A 15,966-nucleotide genomic window follows, 5' to 3' on the forward strand; every position below is an offset into this window, starting at 1 on the left:
CATATTAATATTTAAAAATTATGAATTTAATTGTCAGTTTCTCCTCTTTGATACTGAGTTTTCTATTTATTCTGGGGAGCAACACTTTCAGGAATTTAGCTCTGGGATTAATATTAATAGTATTTATAATAAATTCTAAAATGTCCAGATTATCATAAAAATGTTGGAAAAAGGCAAAAATGTTAAAATCAGGCACAAAAACAGCTGAGAAATGTAACTAAATGTTTCCCATCCAAAATTATAATTGAAACATAAGGTGTAGTTTTTTTTTATACATGTCTCAAAGCGACTGTATAGATGAAACTTCAGAAGTTGTGTCAGCCTCTTTTTAAAGGATAAAATTGTTTTTTGGCTCCAGGTAAATGAGATCTGGTTAAAAAACAGAAAAAATGTGTGTTTTGGTCATGAAGGTTGCAGAGAGCTGCTCTTCACAGACCGACCATCCCAAACAGAAAAGTCACCTCACCAAACAGAAACGAAACTTTTCCAAGAAGATGTAATAATTTATTGCCTAATATCTTGGTCCTTCTACAATAACTGATGGTTTTCCAAAAGTTTAAAAATGGGTTTCGGTCTAGGTAGTGTCAGTCAGTCAGTCTCATGCAGGAAAAAGCATGAAGTGCGTCCCGTGGTTCCCGTCTGGAGGACGTCGGTTTGAAACTGCTCTCAGGTTTTGTGCTGGACGGATTTTATTGTTGCGGCTCGTCTCCGGGAAGTGCGCGTCGCCGCGGAGGCCTTCCCCGTCTAGCAGCTCAGGGCCTTCCAGGACACGCCGCTGAAGAAGGGGTGACACTTGATGTCGCTCACGCCTCCGCCCCCGGAGCCCAGGCGGTACCCGGCGTCGAACTGCAGCAGCTGTGGAAGCAGAATGGGGTGTTAGGAGCCGAGGCCCGGGCGGCCGGCCGTCACCGAGCGGGACGGCGGAGTCTGACCTCGGTCAGCAGGGACGCGGCGGCGGCGCTCAGGTGGTCCGGGATGAGCAGCTGGGTGTGGGAGTGGATGCCCGCCGGGTGGAGCTGCCACAGCGGCTGTGAGGGTGGAGGACAACGGCTCAGAATCCGCAGCTCAGACACGAGAAGCGTCTCTAGCAGTTCGACTTTACCATTCCTGTCAGGAGTTCAAACAGCAGAGCTCCCAGACTCCACCAGTCACAAGCCTCTGTCACCCTGGAGACACCTCCGATCTCTGCACGCACACACACACACACACACACACACTCCTCAGAATTGGATCGTTGTTGCCACAAGGTGGCAGTATAAACCAGCGCGGGATCAGAGTGAGGCCTACCTGGAGCACAGTACATCTGCTCCACGGCTCTGGAGCTGACCTCCGACTGAACCTCGCTCCACTGGCTGAAAAAGGTCAAACACACCTTTCCTGTGAAAACACAACGAGAAATAACACACTCCTGTCTGCAACACACTCGTTTAAAGAGGATGAAATTTGTCCTTCGGTTGACTAGTTAAAAATAAAATGACAAAGGTTTGAGTTACTTAGCATTTCATTGCACTGTGGATAGGAAACACAGAATTCAGTTTATTTGTTTAGAAAAGTAAATATTTAAACTGTACTGTACTGTTTTTGCTCTGAAGAACCAAAGTAGATTACATGGTATAAATTGCATTCAAGGTATAAATGTACACCTCAAAAATATTGCCTAACCATAACTGCTTCAGATGCAATACAAAAAGAAAGATTTCTATTTAAAAAATTCTATTTTCAAAGTCATGATGCCGGATTTAGATTTTTTAAAAAATTAATTATTTTTTCATTTAACTTCTTCTCATTTCACTTCATGACAGTCATTTACATTTTCTTGTATACTGAGAGAGAATCAATGAGAAGGTTAAATAGACACTACGATTAAAACGTTATTTGCAAAAATAATTAAAAAAAAAAAATTGTAATGGGGCACAGGCAATTCATAGGGTATCACTTCAAAAAAAAATCAGCATTTGATTCATCTATCACTAAAAACTACAAATTTTAACCTTGTTTTTCTCTCATATTGAAAATTTTTTAAACAGCAGTTTTCATATAGTGAGCAGTGGGAGAAAAATGGCAACGTACAGGTCAGGCTGAAGATGAAGATGAATTGGTCAAAAGATTAAAAAAAAAAAAAAGAGTGTAGTGTAAAAACAGAGTCACGTAAAATATAACTTCATAGAAACAAAGGACAAAATAAGAGCTGAATGCTTCTTCTGTGTGAAAAACTGAAGAATGAAAGTTTGAAACCACCAAACAGCCCGAGAGGGAGAGTAAACCTGAAGAGTTTATCCTCAGAGAAAAGGAACTCACTGTTACATAACAGAACAAAGAAACATTTAGTGTGTTAAAAAGTTCCTTCAGCTTTTATTTTGTAGGGGTGCGGGCTCTGGCATGGGGTTCATCTAAACGTGGGTCCCTCAGGACAAAGCTGGGGTGACTGAGCGGACTCACCGTTGCTGGTGAGCAGAACGTTTCTCGGGTTGAGGTCGCGGCACAGGACGCCCTGCTGATGCAGACTCTCCAGGGCCAGCAGGACCTGCGCCCCCCAGACCCGCACCTCCGCCTCAGGAAGCCCCCAGCAGGTCTGGACGGACCTGTCCGCGGGCCTGGTGGGGGTCTTCGCCGGGAAGCGCGGCAGGTGGCACCACCCGTCCACCTCGATGATCTGATCGTCGGGCCCCTCGGGCTCCGTCCTCCTGGGGGGGGGAGGAGGAGCTCCGGGGGGACCGGAGGAGAACCAGCTCAGGAACGAGCCCTCTTTTGAAGGCGGTCTCTTCTCTCCGGGACTCTGCGGCTCGCCGGCCTCCTCTGCTCTGTCGCTGGCCTCGCCGGGGGGCATTTTGCTAAACGCCCCCTGCGTCCCTGCGGCGCTGCTGCAGAGGAACGGAGAGGAAGTCCAGGAAGTCTCGGAGTGCTCGGAAAACACCGCCCTGTCCGTGCTCCTGACGACCACCATCCCGTTCCGTTCCTCGGCGGTGGGACTGCTGCCGTCCTGGCCGGAGTCCGGAGCCGCTTCCACGGGGGCGGCGCCCGAACCGGACCCCTGCTGGGAGCCATTGGTTTCCCATGACGCTCTTCCCCGTATCTGCGTTTGGCAATGAAGGGGCAGATGCAGAATGGCGGGGGAGGAGCTCAAGGCGCCGTTTTCACGGCCGGACGAGGTCTGCTTGGCGTGAGTCTCCGTCTGTCCCGGCGTCCTCGGGAACTCACTGTCAGTCACTGCATAGGGGTTGACCTTCCCGCCGCCGCGGGCCGGATCGGCGGCCTTCCACGCCACCTCGAACTGGGAGCTGCACTCGATCAGGCCCATGCCGGCCCGCTGTCTGTGCAGCTCGGAGATGGCGTCCAGGGCCTGGCTGACGCGAGCGCAGGACAGGGGAAGAGCCGGCTTTTCCTGAGTATCGCCGGAGTGCAGACACAGGCTCGGCGCCGGCGGGTGGATGCGGGCGTTGACCTGCGCCCTCGCCGGGCCGGAGACGAGGGTCAGCCGGTCCAGCCGGGAGTAGAAGGACGCGGCGGAGCGCGTGTTCTGCAGGCAGCCCGTCTCCTCGATGTAGGAGTGCGTCCCGCAGCTCTCCAGCCGCTGCTGCGTCTCGTCCCAGGAGGACGGGCCGTCCGCGTCCGGGCTCTCGTCCGGAAGGACCGCCGGGCCCGCTCTGCCGCTCCGCTGGTGGTCCGCGCTGAGCGACGGCGACGTGTAGCTGCTCTTCAGCTTGATGCTGTGCTGGCCGGAAGTGAAGCATTCTGGGTGTTCCTTGGCCTTGTCGTTCTTTAGCTTGTGCAGTTTGGAGAACAGCCTCCCGCCTTGAAAGACAAAACACACACACTGTATCTTAGAGTGCTCGTTTGGGGAAGTTGTTGAAGGCGTGTCCGTCCACGGCGCCTCACCCTTGACGTGCTCGAGATGCAGGTACACCGCGTCCTCGCTGACGTAGTACCGCAGCAGCTTCACCATGTACGGCACCCCCTGGGGAATGATGGTGGGCTGGTCCCTGCTCTCCCAGCTGGACTTCACCAGGCTCTGCAGCAAGACAAGGCCGCTTGGAATCCATCACAACTCAGATTCTCAGTTTTCACCACAGGAGTGAAAAGTGTAACTAACACTTGGATTTCCATTCAAAAAAAAAAAAAGCAGCGCCGGTGTTTCGCAGTAGCTCAGTGAAATGTGAGGTCTGCTTGGCTGAAAGGGTGAGAGCTCTCAGCGGATCAATGCTGGCCGACGCTCAGGGAGACGGGACGGAGAGCGCTTCCATCGACTCGTCTCGGCGACTGGATCCTTTCCAGAAATCCTACCCTCAAAATATCTACAGCAGCAGAGGATAGACATCACCCCGGGCAGAGACTCACCTTCACGACGAATGTCTCTTTGTTGACCATACTTTGGACGATCAGGACCTTTGAAATAGAAGAGCAGGTAAAGTATTACAGTATATTTCACTGTAAACCATTTTCACGGACGGTGCAGACTCGATCATTTACATTTTACTCTGCTGACACTCAGAGATGCATTGGAAAAATATGGAATAAAGTGAAGTCTGTCACACCTTGTCAGCCACTCCCACCACCTTACACATCTCCAGGTCCTCCACAGGTGAACTCAGGTGTCTGATTGGCCGAAATCTCAGACTGCTGTAGCCCTGAGGGTGAAATCCAAAGTTGCTCTGATACTTTGAATTATTACAACATTTAGAATCTACCGTTATATGTCTATACAGCGAAATCCTGGATTGAAATTGACAAGTGAACTTTACTTTTATTGTGCATTTTACAGCTTTAGCAGTTTTCATGCAGCATTCAGATACAGAGTGAAACCAGCCTACCACTGATCCACAGCCACCACAACCCGGAGACCATTGAACACATAAACCAGACGACAGCAGCATTAAAGGATGATCGTCTTACCCCTAGATATGAGCTCCCCTTTCCCAGGTTGTCCTGTAAGTGTGTTATAAAGATTTCCTCGGCTCTCTTGAGATATTGTGTTGTCTTCCTCTTTACGGCCTCCCGTCGGTCCTTGTTTGGGTCCACTGGAGAACAAGAAACCTCAATCTCACTTCAACAACAAAACGAAAATCCCTTGAAGCCCCGGAGATAGGTGTTGAACAGAAACACAGCTGCCTGACACAGTGATAAAAAAAATCAGTTTCAGACTGAGGAAATCTCTGTTCAACACTTCCTGTTTTTATTCTGGTGGGATCACGTGTCTGTTTCAGACGTGTGTCGTCACCTCGAAGAGCAGACGGTGGGAACTTACGCTGGACCCCGTTCAGCAGGAGGTCCACGCCGTTCTTGTAGTAGCTGAACGCCGCCTCGTAGTCCTCGTTGACCTCGCTGTCCAGCGCCATGCGGATCTGCTTGGCCGCCTCCACCAGGTAATCCCGCTTGGCCATCGCTGCCTCGGTCCGAACCCGTCGAGGTTCCAGGTGGGCCTGAGATCAGACATATCCAAGATAGGAACGCGCAGCTTCGCCCAGTTAGCGACAGAAACTGTGTCTGAAGGTAAGTCGTTGTGGCCTGGCTCTGTAAAGTCGAGACTCACCTTTGCACCTTGCTTTTATCAGCGGCGGCGTGCATCTCTGTCTGTTGACGCTGAGCCTCGTGCGTGTCTGCCCCGTGCCACACTCAGGCCTGCGCAGCACAGCATGGTCGCCTGGGCGAGCAAAGAGTTAACCCTCAGATCAGAGGAGGAAGTGAGTACAGCCTCGCACGTAACATTTCCAGTGAATGGAGAGAGGCAGAGCCGCAAACGTCCGAGATGACAGAGAAATGACTCAGAGCGGCGAGCTGCAGGGTCCCGTGGAAAACAGCCATTGCATTATTTATCCTTACACCAGGAGGGGAAATTAAAGCTCCGTCTGGAGAAAGTGCATGTGGACGTCGCCTGACAATTCCTCCCACACACTCACACGCTCACACACATCACATGAAATGGATTATTTGCAAGGGATAAAATATTTCCTTTGCTCTCTAGAATGTTCAAAAAATCACATGAGAGTAAGGAAATATGGCAGCGCTCTGACACTAAAAGCACCATCCACACACGAAGATCTGGTGTTCATCCGAAACCCCTTCAACATTAAACATCACACACCCCGTCCTGGTTCCAGCCGAGGAGACGGCACCATCCGAGGAGGAGAGTGTGCTGAAACACACAAAGCCTTCCTCAGTCTCCTCCACGATCATCTGTCATCTGAGCCTCTGCAGCCCCTGAGTCAGCTGCCCAGCTGGCATGAAGGACAGCATGGACAGAAAAATAAGAAACACCAGCAGAAAAGGGCGGACTGTACCTGACGAGAGGCGAGCATGGCCCGGACCCTCCGCCTCAGCAGCATCAGCAGCTCCAGCAGCTCCAGCATCAGCAGCCGACACACACACACACACACACACATACACACACACACACACTCATCCCACAGCCAGCAGAGGAGGAGGAGGAGGCTCAGGGCAGGCCGCCCATTGGCTCAGCATCACGTCACTTCAGGGTACCATCTCCACACTTCCTCCCTCTCATCCTGATGGATGCTGGAGGATTTAAAGAGACAGCGCCGTTTGTTATTTTTTTCTCTCTCTCTGCTGTGACCGAGGGCCATTTTTAGCCCTGATTTCAGTTCTAAAATAAACTCTGTTTACGTGAAGATTGCCACAGAAATATTCCTCACTTTGCACGAAAGCCGCAGCTTCTTTCATCTCCGCTGTGAGAAAGAATCCTCCTGCACCGTATTCCTGATCTGCTTGGTCAGTGCCAGATGGAGCCTGGCTCCAACCACAGCACAAAGGAGAGTCGCACCCCTCCACCCCCCCTCCACCCCTCACCCCCACCCCCAGGGGAGGACCAATGTACAGAGGGGGGAGGGAACTCCCTTCCCGGCTTACATGGGGCCTCACATTAGATCTGTCTGATCCAGTCTGAAAAGGAGAAAGAGAATGACTGCTGGGGTTTTTATTATTATGATTCCACTTATTCAGTCTTACAGTGCAAAAGTCTGATCAGTTGTAAAAAACAAATGCTTCAAACCCAACAATGCTTTTTAATGAGTTGTTGTCTTTGTTTTCATCTTAATCTATCCGTTTCTTCCACATTTTCTGAACAAACTCTGCGGAGAAGTTTCTTCAATCACGGCAAACATTCATGGCTTGTTCTAGAAACCGTCTCCATTTAAAAGAGGTAAAATACATTTTTTTGTCTTAAAATTAAGTGAGATAGCATTTCACATATTCCTGTCGCAAAACTACTATTTTTACATGTTTACATTAAAAGTGATTTTTTTTTTTAAAAAGATTTCAATTGTAAAAATTTGGGTCCCTCAAGACAAAGGTTGAGAATCGCTGTTTTGTATAAATCTAATAAACCAACATCATTTCAAACCAATAGCAATAACATCACTCAGTCTGAATCTCTCCACTTTTAGCAATGTCTCTGGGAAAACCCCCCACCCAGCAGCAACAGCTGACGAGAAGTGTGTGTGAAAGCACGTTTAGACATGTACAGTCTGACCAATGTGAGCTGCTGGGCTGCAGCTCCTTCTCACCTCGGTGCAGACTGTTGTTGACTGATGTGTTTTTATTACCCTGACCAGCAAATACAACATAAATACATGAGAACCTGTCCAGGTTTTCAAACAAACCGTAGGCCCAGTGCTGTTAGTAAATCATGCTCATGGAACATTTCTAACTCTAAATACTAATTTGTGACCACCAATTTAAATTTTATTTCAGATGTAGTGTCTGTAAGTGCTTCAGTGTTTCTTTTCCACTTGTTAAAATAAGACATGACATAATTTGTATGCTTGAGTTTGATTTTATTCAAGAAAAGACATCAGAAAGGCTTTCTACTGCCATGCAGTGCTTCATACAGCCTCAGGGACAGAAAGGAGAAAATCAGATCAAGTGTATCAATCACAATACAGATGATCACAGTGAGAGGGAATCACTCTTTGTTAAATCTCACGTCATAAGACACATAGTAGCCGGAGTTGTACATGTAGAGCTTCTGATCAGTGGGATTGTAATCCAGATAGGAATACTGGTCCCGGAACTTCTGGAAGGGGACGTTGAGGTTCTTCTCCTCGCTCGTCTGGGTGTCATATGCATAGAAGATCTCATCAGTGGTGAGATCCACCGACCTGGTGACGTACAAGACTCCACATGCCATGAAAGCGTTGGTTGCATGCACCTTGTACACACTGGTGGTGTGCCGTTCCTCAATGTCCAGAAAGTTCTCATTGATCTTTCCAACGATGAGTTTACCGTTGCTCTGCTCTGAGGCATAGATCACCCACAATCCTTTCTCATCTGCTGCAAAGTCCAGGTGTTGATCGTTTATGAAGCTGTAGGAGAACCTCTCACTTGCTTCGGTAATAACCCGGTACTCGAGCTGGAGGCTAGTCAGATTCACTTTGCCCATCCGAAGAGGTGAATATGCTTGGTAATACATGGCATTACCATGAACAATGTGATTGTTACCTTCATCGTAGCTTAAGCTATAGCGTTTAAAATAAGACCTCAGAATCAGCTTCTCATAGTCAGAGTATAAATAGTAGTATTGTCCATAGTTAGTGCTGCTGTATCCACCATAGAAATACATGGACTCATAACCAGGATCAGGTTTGGAGTCTTTTCCCCAGCATCCGTACACATAGGTTGAACTCAGATCACCATTGACCTGGACCACCTTTGGTTTGCTGATGCTCAGGATTCCCGTGTGATTACAGTTACCTGAAGAAAGAAAAAAACATGGAGTAATGACTGAGAGTGTCTGAAGAGGTCACTGTCGTCAACTTTCTCGGGTGGCTGTCTCACCAATATCTGGTGTGTTGACATCTTGCTCCCTCTGGCACTCCTCCAGCTTCTCCTGCAGCTCAGCAAAACTCTTGCGGATCAGTTCCAGGTTGCTCTTGTCGTAACTCTCCAGCAGGTTCACGGTGCTCGTCATGTTCTGGATCTGGGGAGGGAAAAGAGAGCTGAAAGAAAATGCAGCACCGTAGCAAAGAAGGGTCAGTCAGCGGTGAAGGCGGCGTCCCACCTCAGTGTACAGGCTCTCGATCATGGGTGAAGAGGAGTTGAAGGACAGGTGGAGCTGATTGACCAGACTTTCAAACTCTCTGAGCTCGATTCTGAGCAGCTCAAAGTCCAGTTTGAGGTATCGAGTATTCTGCAGCGAATCCACTCTCTTAGCCAGATCGCTCAGCTCATTCCGATAGTCCTCCAGCTTCCCCTCAAAGCTCACCACCTAAACCCAACAAAGACAGGAGGATGAAGGAGCATCAACACAGAGACACTGGTCACAGCTTCAGCCATTTTCCTGATTTCACCTTGTTCTTCTGATTTTCCACTTCCAGGAGCAAATCCTTGCTGTCTTCTTGCACACTCTCCACACGGTCGGCTGGGAAGCTGGTGTCAGGCAGAAAGACTTCACAAACGCACTGACCAGACTCCCCCACTGATGTGGTCACATTGCCTGACTCCCAATCCTGCACGGGCTAGGAAGGGGAGAACAAATCAAATCAAGACAATGAATTTGCCTGTTTCAGAAAATGAAAACAAAGAGACACTTACAATCCAGGCCGCAGTCGGACTGAGGACTGCTGGGAGCAGCAGCAGCAGTGGCAACATCATGTCTCAGCTCTCCTCTCCAGTGTCTATTCTCTCTCTCAGTGAGGAGGCTTTTAAAGATGTCTCTTATCAGATCATCACAGACACCTTTTCTGATTCACATAGTTATTACTCAAGTTCAGCCCTTGAATAAATGTTGATCCATAAACAGATACCGTTGATGTTTGCTCATCATCAACACAGACGAGTCTATCAAACAGTTTGACGTGAACACAAGGTGTGGATGGGAAGTGGAACATGTGCAGTGATGTCTGGGAATACTTTCATTACATTTATAATCCTAGAGTGAGATCGACAGATGGCTTCAGTTCAAATAATCAATTCCATGTAAATCGTGACTTTACTTCAGGAGCCACATACAGTCCAACATCTTGAGTGGGCCAGACTGGTGAATTTCCAGTAGTACTAATACTAAACAATTTTTCAGGAAAAGTGGTACAATCTCAACATAAGGCCAGTTTTAATGAAACCGTCTGGTGGCAAAATACAGTGAAATGCCAAAAAACTTCTCCTGTTGCTGTTGCATGATGGATGTTTTTACAAACTTACCCAGACAGCATGGCTTTGTAGCTAGTTTGGCAGCAACAAGGTAGCTAGTTTTTATGGCATTTTTGTTGGTATCTCCGCTCAGGTGTTATGTTGTGTTGGCGACTCTTGAGATATCAAAGTCCAGACTTGAACCCCATTGAGATGCTGTGGCATGACCTCAAGACAGACATCCCAGGAATCTGACTGAACTACAGCAGTTTTGTAAAGAAGAATGTACCAAGATTAGTCCTGATCGATGTGCCAGACTGATCTGCATCTGGTTGAAGTTACTGCTGCCAAAGGTGTGTGGGGTGGGGGGTGGGGGTGGGGGTGGGGTGGGAGGGGGGGGGGGGGGGGGGGGGGCATAATATTAAATGTGATGGTCCAGTTACTTATTACTTATTACTTATGGTCTGTCATTGTTTGCATTCTATCCTCATTAAAATATGAAAACCTATAAATGTTTGGGTGGTTTTAGTTAAAGCAGACACTGTTTTTTCATTTGTGTGATTTTGACAAAGATCAGATCACATTGATGGTGATTTTATGCAGAAATGTTAGAAATTCCAAAAGTTTCAGATACATCTTCATACCACTGTATACAACAATCACTGTTTTCTTTGATTCATATTTTCTTAACTTTGTGTTGAATCAGGCTGGATTAGAGCCTCTTCTTGGTTCTGGCCCACACCCCTGATCTAAACCATACTGTCAGGGTGAACATCACACAGCAGCTTGTTGATACGCTTGTTGACATCTTACTGTGTTGTTCAGGTTTTTTTTTTTTTTTTTTTAATGTGAACCATATTGTTATGAAGCAAATCAAAGGACACATTTTGAAATCCCCCCAAAACTACAAATGTCTGGAGAACCAAAACTGGCGCACATACTTCATGTGGATTGCCCTTTTGATAAAACCCATTCGCCACCTAAAAATTCAAGGCAGCAGCCATTTTTCATGATGCCCATCACTGAGTATACAGAAATATTGCACTTCACAGTAAAATCACAAGACTTGTTCTATTTGAACCATTTTTGTGTCAAATTTAACTTCTTAGAAACCAAATGTGGAAACACAGACTTACTCACTGGCTTCTTTCTACCATTTATTACTCCTGGAATCATTGTATTCTGCTAAATTAGCGGTCCATGTTACATTTGACATGTGACGTGTGTGTGTGTGTGTGTGTGTGTGTGTGTGTGATGAATATTCTCCTGTTTCACGCTTTTAACTAGAAATCCTACAACAACTAGAAATACTAATGCCGTCCGTATTGCCATTTACTTTAACGCCGTTTCTCCCGTCACTGATGCTCAGTGGTGGCCATCTTGAAAAATGGTGACCATAGTAATGTTTAGGTGGAGTACGGGTTTTGTCTGAAGAATAATCCCCAATTGGTGTGATGTGTAACAATCAATCACGATCATCATCAAACTAAAATGGATTTAAAACAAACTCCAGATCTTGAACTTGATGCCCTGAAGTCCAAAATGCTGTTTTTACCTGGTGTGGACATGTCAGTCACTCCTCAGCCAGCATGTTATTCAGTGAGGTCGACCATCGGCAGAAACACACTGTATCATAACATCTGTGAACTCTCTCAGACTGCAGATCCTGGAACACACCCACCATCACCTCCTTATGAATAATCGTAAACAAACATCTTGATATTAAATTGCTGGTTCCTGGAGATGACAGTAAATGTGAGAATGTGACATGTGTCTTGTGAACGAGGACAGGTGCTGCATCTTGCAACACCCTGAAAAAATGCTATATAAGTAGTGATGATCCAGCTATCCCAATCATAGTCAGACTGACCGAGGCAGAATGATCAGCTCTCTGTATTTCTTGGCTCTGGTGAGCTCTACGCTGGCCTGGGGGGTATGTATGACACGACTCAGATCAATCCATTCATCTTCAGTCTTTGAAGCTCGACCCTAACAAGAGGTCTGCCCACTTCGGTTCATCCGACTCTTTCTCGCAGCGTGTCGGCTTCCAGAGGGAGGACGGCAGCAGGACTGCAGCAGGAAATGGACACCAGTGCTCCTGTGATGCCTTCCTGCCCGGCTCAACATTTCCCACTGCTGATTTGGTGATGGTCGAGCAGAAGGCGGTGGAGATCTCACACAGTCTGGACCTGGAGATGGGAAAAGTAAAGTATCCATGCATATTGGAAGCATTTTCATCATATCAAGACATTAAAAAAACAATGTGTGTTCTTGTGATTTCAGATGGAGAACTACCAAGTCAAGGTGACAGAATATGCAGAAAAGATTGCAGAACTGACAGCAACAATTGAGAGTTTGGAGAAAAGCCGTGGTGACCACAATGAAGCTGAGCTGGAAGAGGTGAAGGTGGAGATCAAACTGGTGGAGGCGCTGATCAATGAGCTGCTGCTCTCCATGAAAAGCTCCACGGCTGTCTTTGACTCCCTGCATCAACAGGTACGTCATCCGTGACAGAGACCTTTACAGGCCGCCGTCAACAACTATGAAGCATGTCTCCTCTTGCAGACCACAGTGGCGGTGGAAACTCTGGACAGGCTGGAGGAGACCTATGATAAAAACCGGGTTTTGGCGGCCCGTCGAGATTACATCGAGGTGGCGCTGCAGCTGGCAGAGTGTGAGGATCGATACCAGGAAATTTTCCACCCCGACATCGGTAAGAACAGTCACTCTTTCATTCAAGTTGCAACTTATTTTACTGTCTCACTTAGACCATGTTTACACTGTTGGGTTCACACGGGAACCATTTGAAAATGATGTCTATTTACATTGAACCAATTATCTTTGATGCAAACATCAGTTCTGTGTTTTCACATACCCTTTGTAGTGTGGCATGCTGCCAAGTCTACCGTTGGCAGTTTCATAGGCTGCTGTAATGGGTGAATGAGTGAATGTGATTGAAAAGTGATGTGTGGAAACATTGACCTCCTCCCCAGTGGGATACCTAGTAGAACCACAACTGCTATCAACAATAGAATATGAATACAATGTGAATTTATGTACATGGTACCAGAAGTCCATTTACCTTTTAGCTGTAATTCTCTTTTAGTTCAGTGGATTCCTCTCACTTTCTTTTCAGGCTCGTGTGAACACGGCGGCATCATCAAGGTCAGCAAGCCCATCGTGAGCCAGCTTAATGCCCAACTGAGTTCTTCCTACATATACGGCGGCTGGGGGAAAGATTCAAAGCCTCTTGCCGGCAGGGAGTCCATGTACTGGTTCGCTGGCTCTAGTTCTACTTCAGTTTCTGGCATTAAGCTTTACAGCGACTACAAGAACCTCATTTTGAGAAAGTACTTCTTAGACCAATGGTTAAACTACTATGCTTCAGGGAACAATTATGTCGTCCGTGATAATACCATGTACTATGAGACCAGCAGTTTTTTTGGTGTGGTCAAGTTGAATTTCACGAGCATGATATATGAGACCAAGGTGATTCCAGGGGCGGGGCCAATCTCCTACTCTCTTTATCCCAATCAGTACTTTGACTTTGCAGCTGATGAGAGCGGTCTGTGGTTGATCTATGCCACAGAGGAGTCCAAAGGAATGTTGTTTGTTGCCAAGATAAATGAGGAGTCTTTTGAGGTCGAGGAGCAAATACAGACAAGTGTTTACAAGCCCAGTGCGAGCAATGCCTTCGTGGTGTGTGGAGTTCTGTATGTAGTCAGAACTGTTGATATTACTACTGAAGAGATCTTCTATACATTTGACCTCAAAACCAAACAGGAGAGCTACATCAGTATTCCCTTTGAGAGGTTCCTGGACAAGTACTCCAGCCTGGACTATAATCCCACTGACCAGAAGCTCTACATGTACAGTGAGGGCTACTATGTCAACTACCAGGTGTGGTTCGGCAATAACACTGCTGAAGCCACTGTGTAGACACCACTCACACAGATGTTGAAACATCAGCTCATGTCAATCAAACTATGATTGTTTCTTTAACTTTCATCTTCTGTCACCTTCAAGGTTTCATTCCTGTCTTTTGATCAAAAATAAACGATTTGAAGCATTGCAGGGATGGTGTGATTTTCTTTCTTTTTTGGATAAAATTAAAATTCTTTTATTCTGAAAGGAAACAAAGTATGAACCAAATCCTTTTAGTTTAGTTTGGTTTAGTTTATTTTATTTGTTTCTTTCGTTTAAAACAACACAAAAACAATAAACAAAAAAGATGAAAATACATCAATGTCATCAATCTAGACACCAAACAAACGAAAGAAAAGGAGCAGAAAGAAGAACAATCTTATTATATCTGCCCCTTTACATACAGTATTTGAATAAATACAATTTAACAATACTCAAAAACTCATATTCATTAAATCAAAAAAAAAAATGTTTTCACCCGCAACAACTTTCGTTTTCATTTACATATTTTTCTAGTGTGGAATTTTTTATATGTTTCTTAAATGTCATAATTGTTTTACACTCTTTGATTTCCTGTTTCAGAGCATTCCATAAGTTCACTCCTTTTACCACAATGTTTCTTTCTTTGATTTTGGTTCTGAATCTGGGTTTTTTGAACACGTCTATTCCTTTAAGATTGTATATACTGGTTCTTATTTCAAATATATTCGGAAGGTTCACAGGCAATAAATTCCACTTTGCCTTATACATTATTTTTAGGATGCTTAAATCAACAATATCGGGAAATTTCAAAACTTTCAGTTTAATAAATAATGGGTTAGACGGCTCTCGATAGTGACTATTTGTTATTATCCTTATTGCCCTTTTTTGTAGTTTGAATATTGTCTGTAAATAAGTTTTACATGTCGTACCCCACACTTCAACACAATACATGAGATAAGGCAAAATCATAGTGTTATACAATGTTAACAAAGGACAACTGTTCAAAAAAAACTTGACTCTATGTAACACAGAAATGGCTTTCCCAATTTTCCCTTTGGTATAATTAATGTGAGATTTCCACTTTAGATCGTCGTCAATCATCACTCCTAAGAATTTTGTTTCTGTTACACGATGGATTTCAACTCCATCTATTTCGAGTTTTACTTTCACTTTTTCCTTTTTATTATTAAACAACATAAAATTTGTTTTTTTGGCATTTAGGATTAATCCGTTTAAATCAAACCAATGTTTTATTACTTTCAGTTCTTCATTCACTACTTTTGTGACTTCTTGTATGCTTTTACCTGAATGAAATAATGTGGTATCGTCTGCGAATAGAATTTTCCCAAGGTTGGACACTTTAGCAAAATCGTTCATGTACAAAGTGAATAACTTTGGCCCAAGTATCGAACCTTGGGGCACACCACATTTAATTTGCCATAGCTCAGATTTAGTGTCATTTATATGTACATATTGGTTTCTGCTTTTAGATTTTATGGATATGCAACAAATGAGTGCACCTTTTGATACCCTGTGTCATTGCTGCTAAGTTATTTTATTATCTACATCTAGACAGTGGTGGGCACAGCTAACCAGAAAGTTAGCTTCGATAACCGTTCTTCCGCTAACTGAAAAGTTAGCTTCGATAGCGCTAAACCGATAAACTGCTAAAAGATTTAGCTGAAGCAAACAATAACCGCTAACCACTAACGCCTGGTTCACATAGGACGCCGTGCACGGAAGCGGCAGTGCCGCGCACCGAGTTTCGCATCGGCGCCCCTGTTAACCTGTCTGACGGTTCATACAGGAGGCGTGGGGTAGCGCCGCTCCTCTCTATTTTTTCCGTGAGCCCCTGGATCAAGCAGATCGCACAAGACAGGAAGTCGGGAACGGAAAATACGAGAGAATCCGGTCAATTTTCAAATTAAAATAAAGTAAAATAACAAATTATGTTGCTTTTCGGTTTTCCTTTTCAGATAAACA

At 45.6% G+C, this 15,966-nt stretch overlaps 3 protein-coding genes across 3 annotated transcripts; 1 reads left to right on the plus strand and 2 right to left on the minus strand.

Annotated features, from left to right (window-relative positions):
• Positions 1 to 689: 689 nt before the first annotated feature.
• On the minus strand, positions 690 to 5,562 carry rps6kl1 (ribosomal protein S6 kinase-like 1). Its single transcript, XM_030117458.1, has 11 exons — positions 5,528 to 5,562; positions 5,243 to 5,418; positions 4,891 to 5,015; positions 4,533 to 4,625; positions 4,336 to 4,383; positions 3,877 to 4,009; positions 2,440 to 3,792; positions 1,288 to 1,377; positions 1,103 to 1,185; positions 933 to 1,028; positions 690 to 855 (listed from the first exon to the last, which is right to left on the minus strand). Exons 1-11 carry the CDS (start codon positions 5,560 to 5,562, stop codon positions 745 to 747), a joined length of 2,343 nt encoding a protein of 780 aa, XP_029973318.1. The 3' UTR covers positions 690 to 744.
• A 2,353-nt stretch (positions 5,563 to 7,915) lies between these two features.
• On the minus strand, positions 7,916 to 9,603 carry olfm4.2 (olfactomedin 4, tandem duplicate 2). Its single transcript, XM_030116775.1, has 5 exons — positions 9,544 to 9,603; positions 9,300 to 9,467; positions 9,011 to 9,217; positions 8,788 to 8,929; positions 7,916 to 8,703 (listed from the first exon to the last, which is right to left on the minus strand). Exons 1-5 carry the CDS (start codon positions 9,601 to 9,603, stop codon positions 7,916 to 7,918), a joined length of 1,365 nt encoding a protein of 454 aa, XP_029972635.1.
• A 1,978-nt stretch (positions 9,604 to 11,581) lies between these two features.
• Positions 11,582 to 14,016, plus strand: LOC115407098 (olfactomedin-4-like). Its single transcript, XM_030117459.1, has 4 exons — positions 11,582 to 12,281; positions 12,361 to 12,573; positions 12,643 to 12,790; positions 13,214 to 14,016. The coding sequence occupies exons 1-4, from the start codon at positions 12,225 to 12,227 to the stop codon at positions 14,014 to 14,016; spliced, it is 1,221 nt and encodes a 406-aa protein (XP_029973319.1). The 5' UTR covers positions 11,582 to 12,224.
• Positions 14,017 to 15,966: the final 1,950 nt, after the last annotated feature.

The sequence above is a fragment of the Salarias fasciatus genome, chromosome 19, assembly GCF_902148845.1.
Source record: "Salarias fasciatus chromosome 19, fSalaFa1.1, whole genome shotgun sequence".
Lineage (NCBI taxonomy): Eukaryota > Metazoa > Chordata > Actinopteri > Blenniiformes > Blenniidae > Salarias > Salarias fasciatus.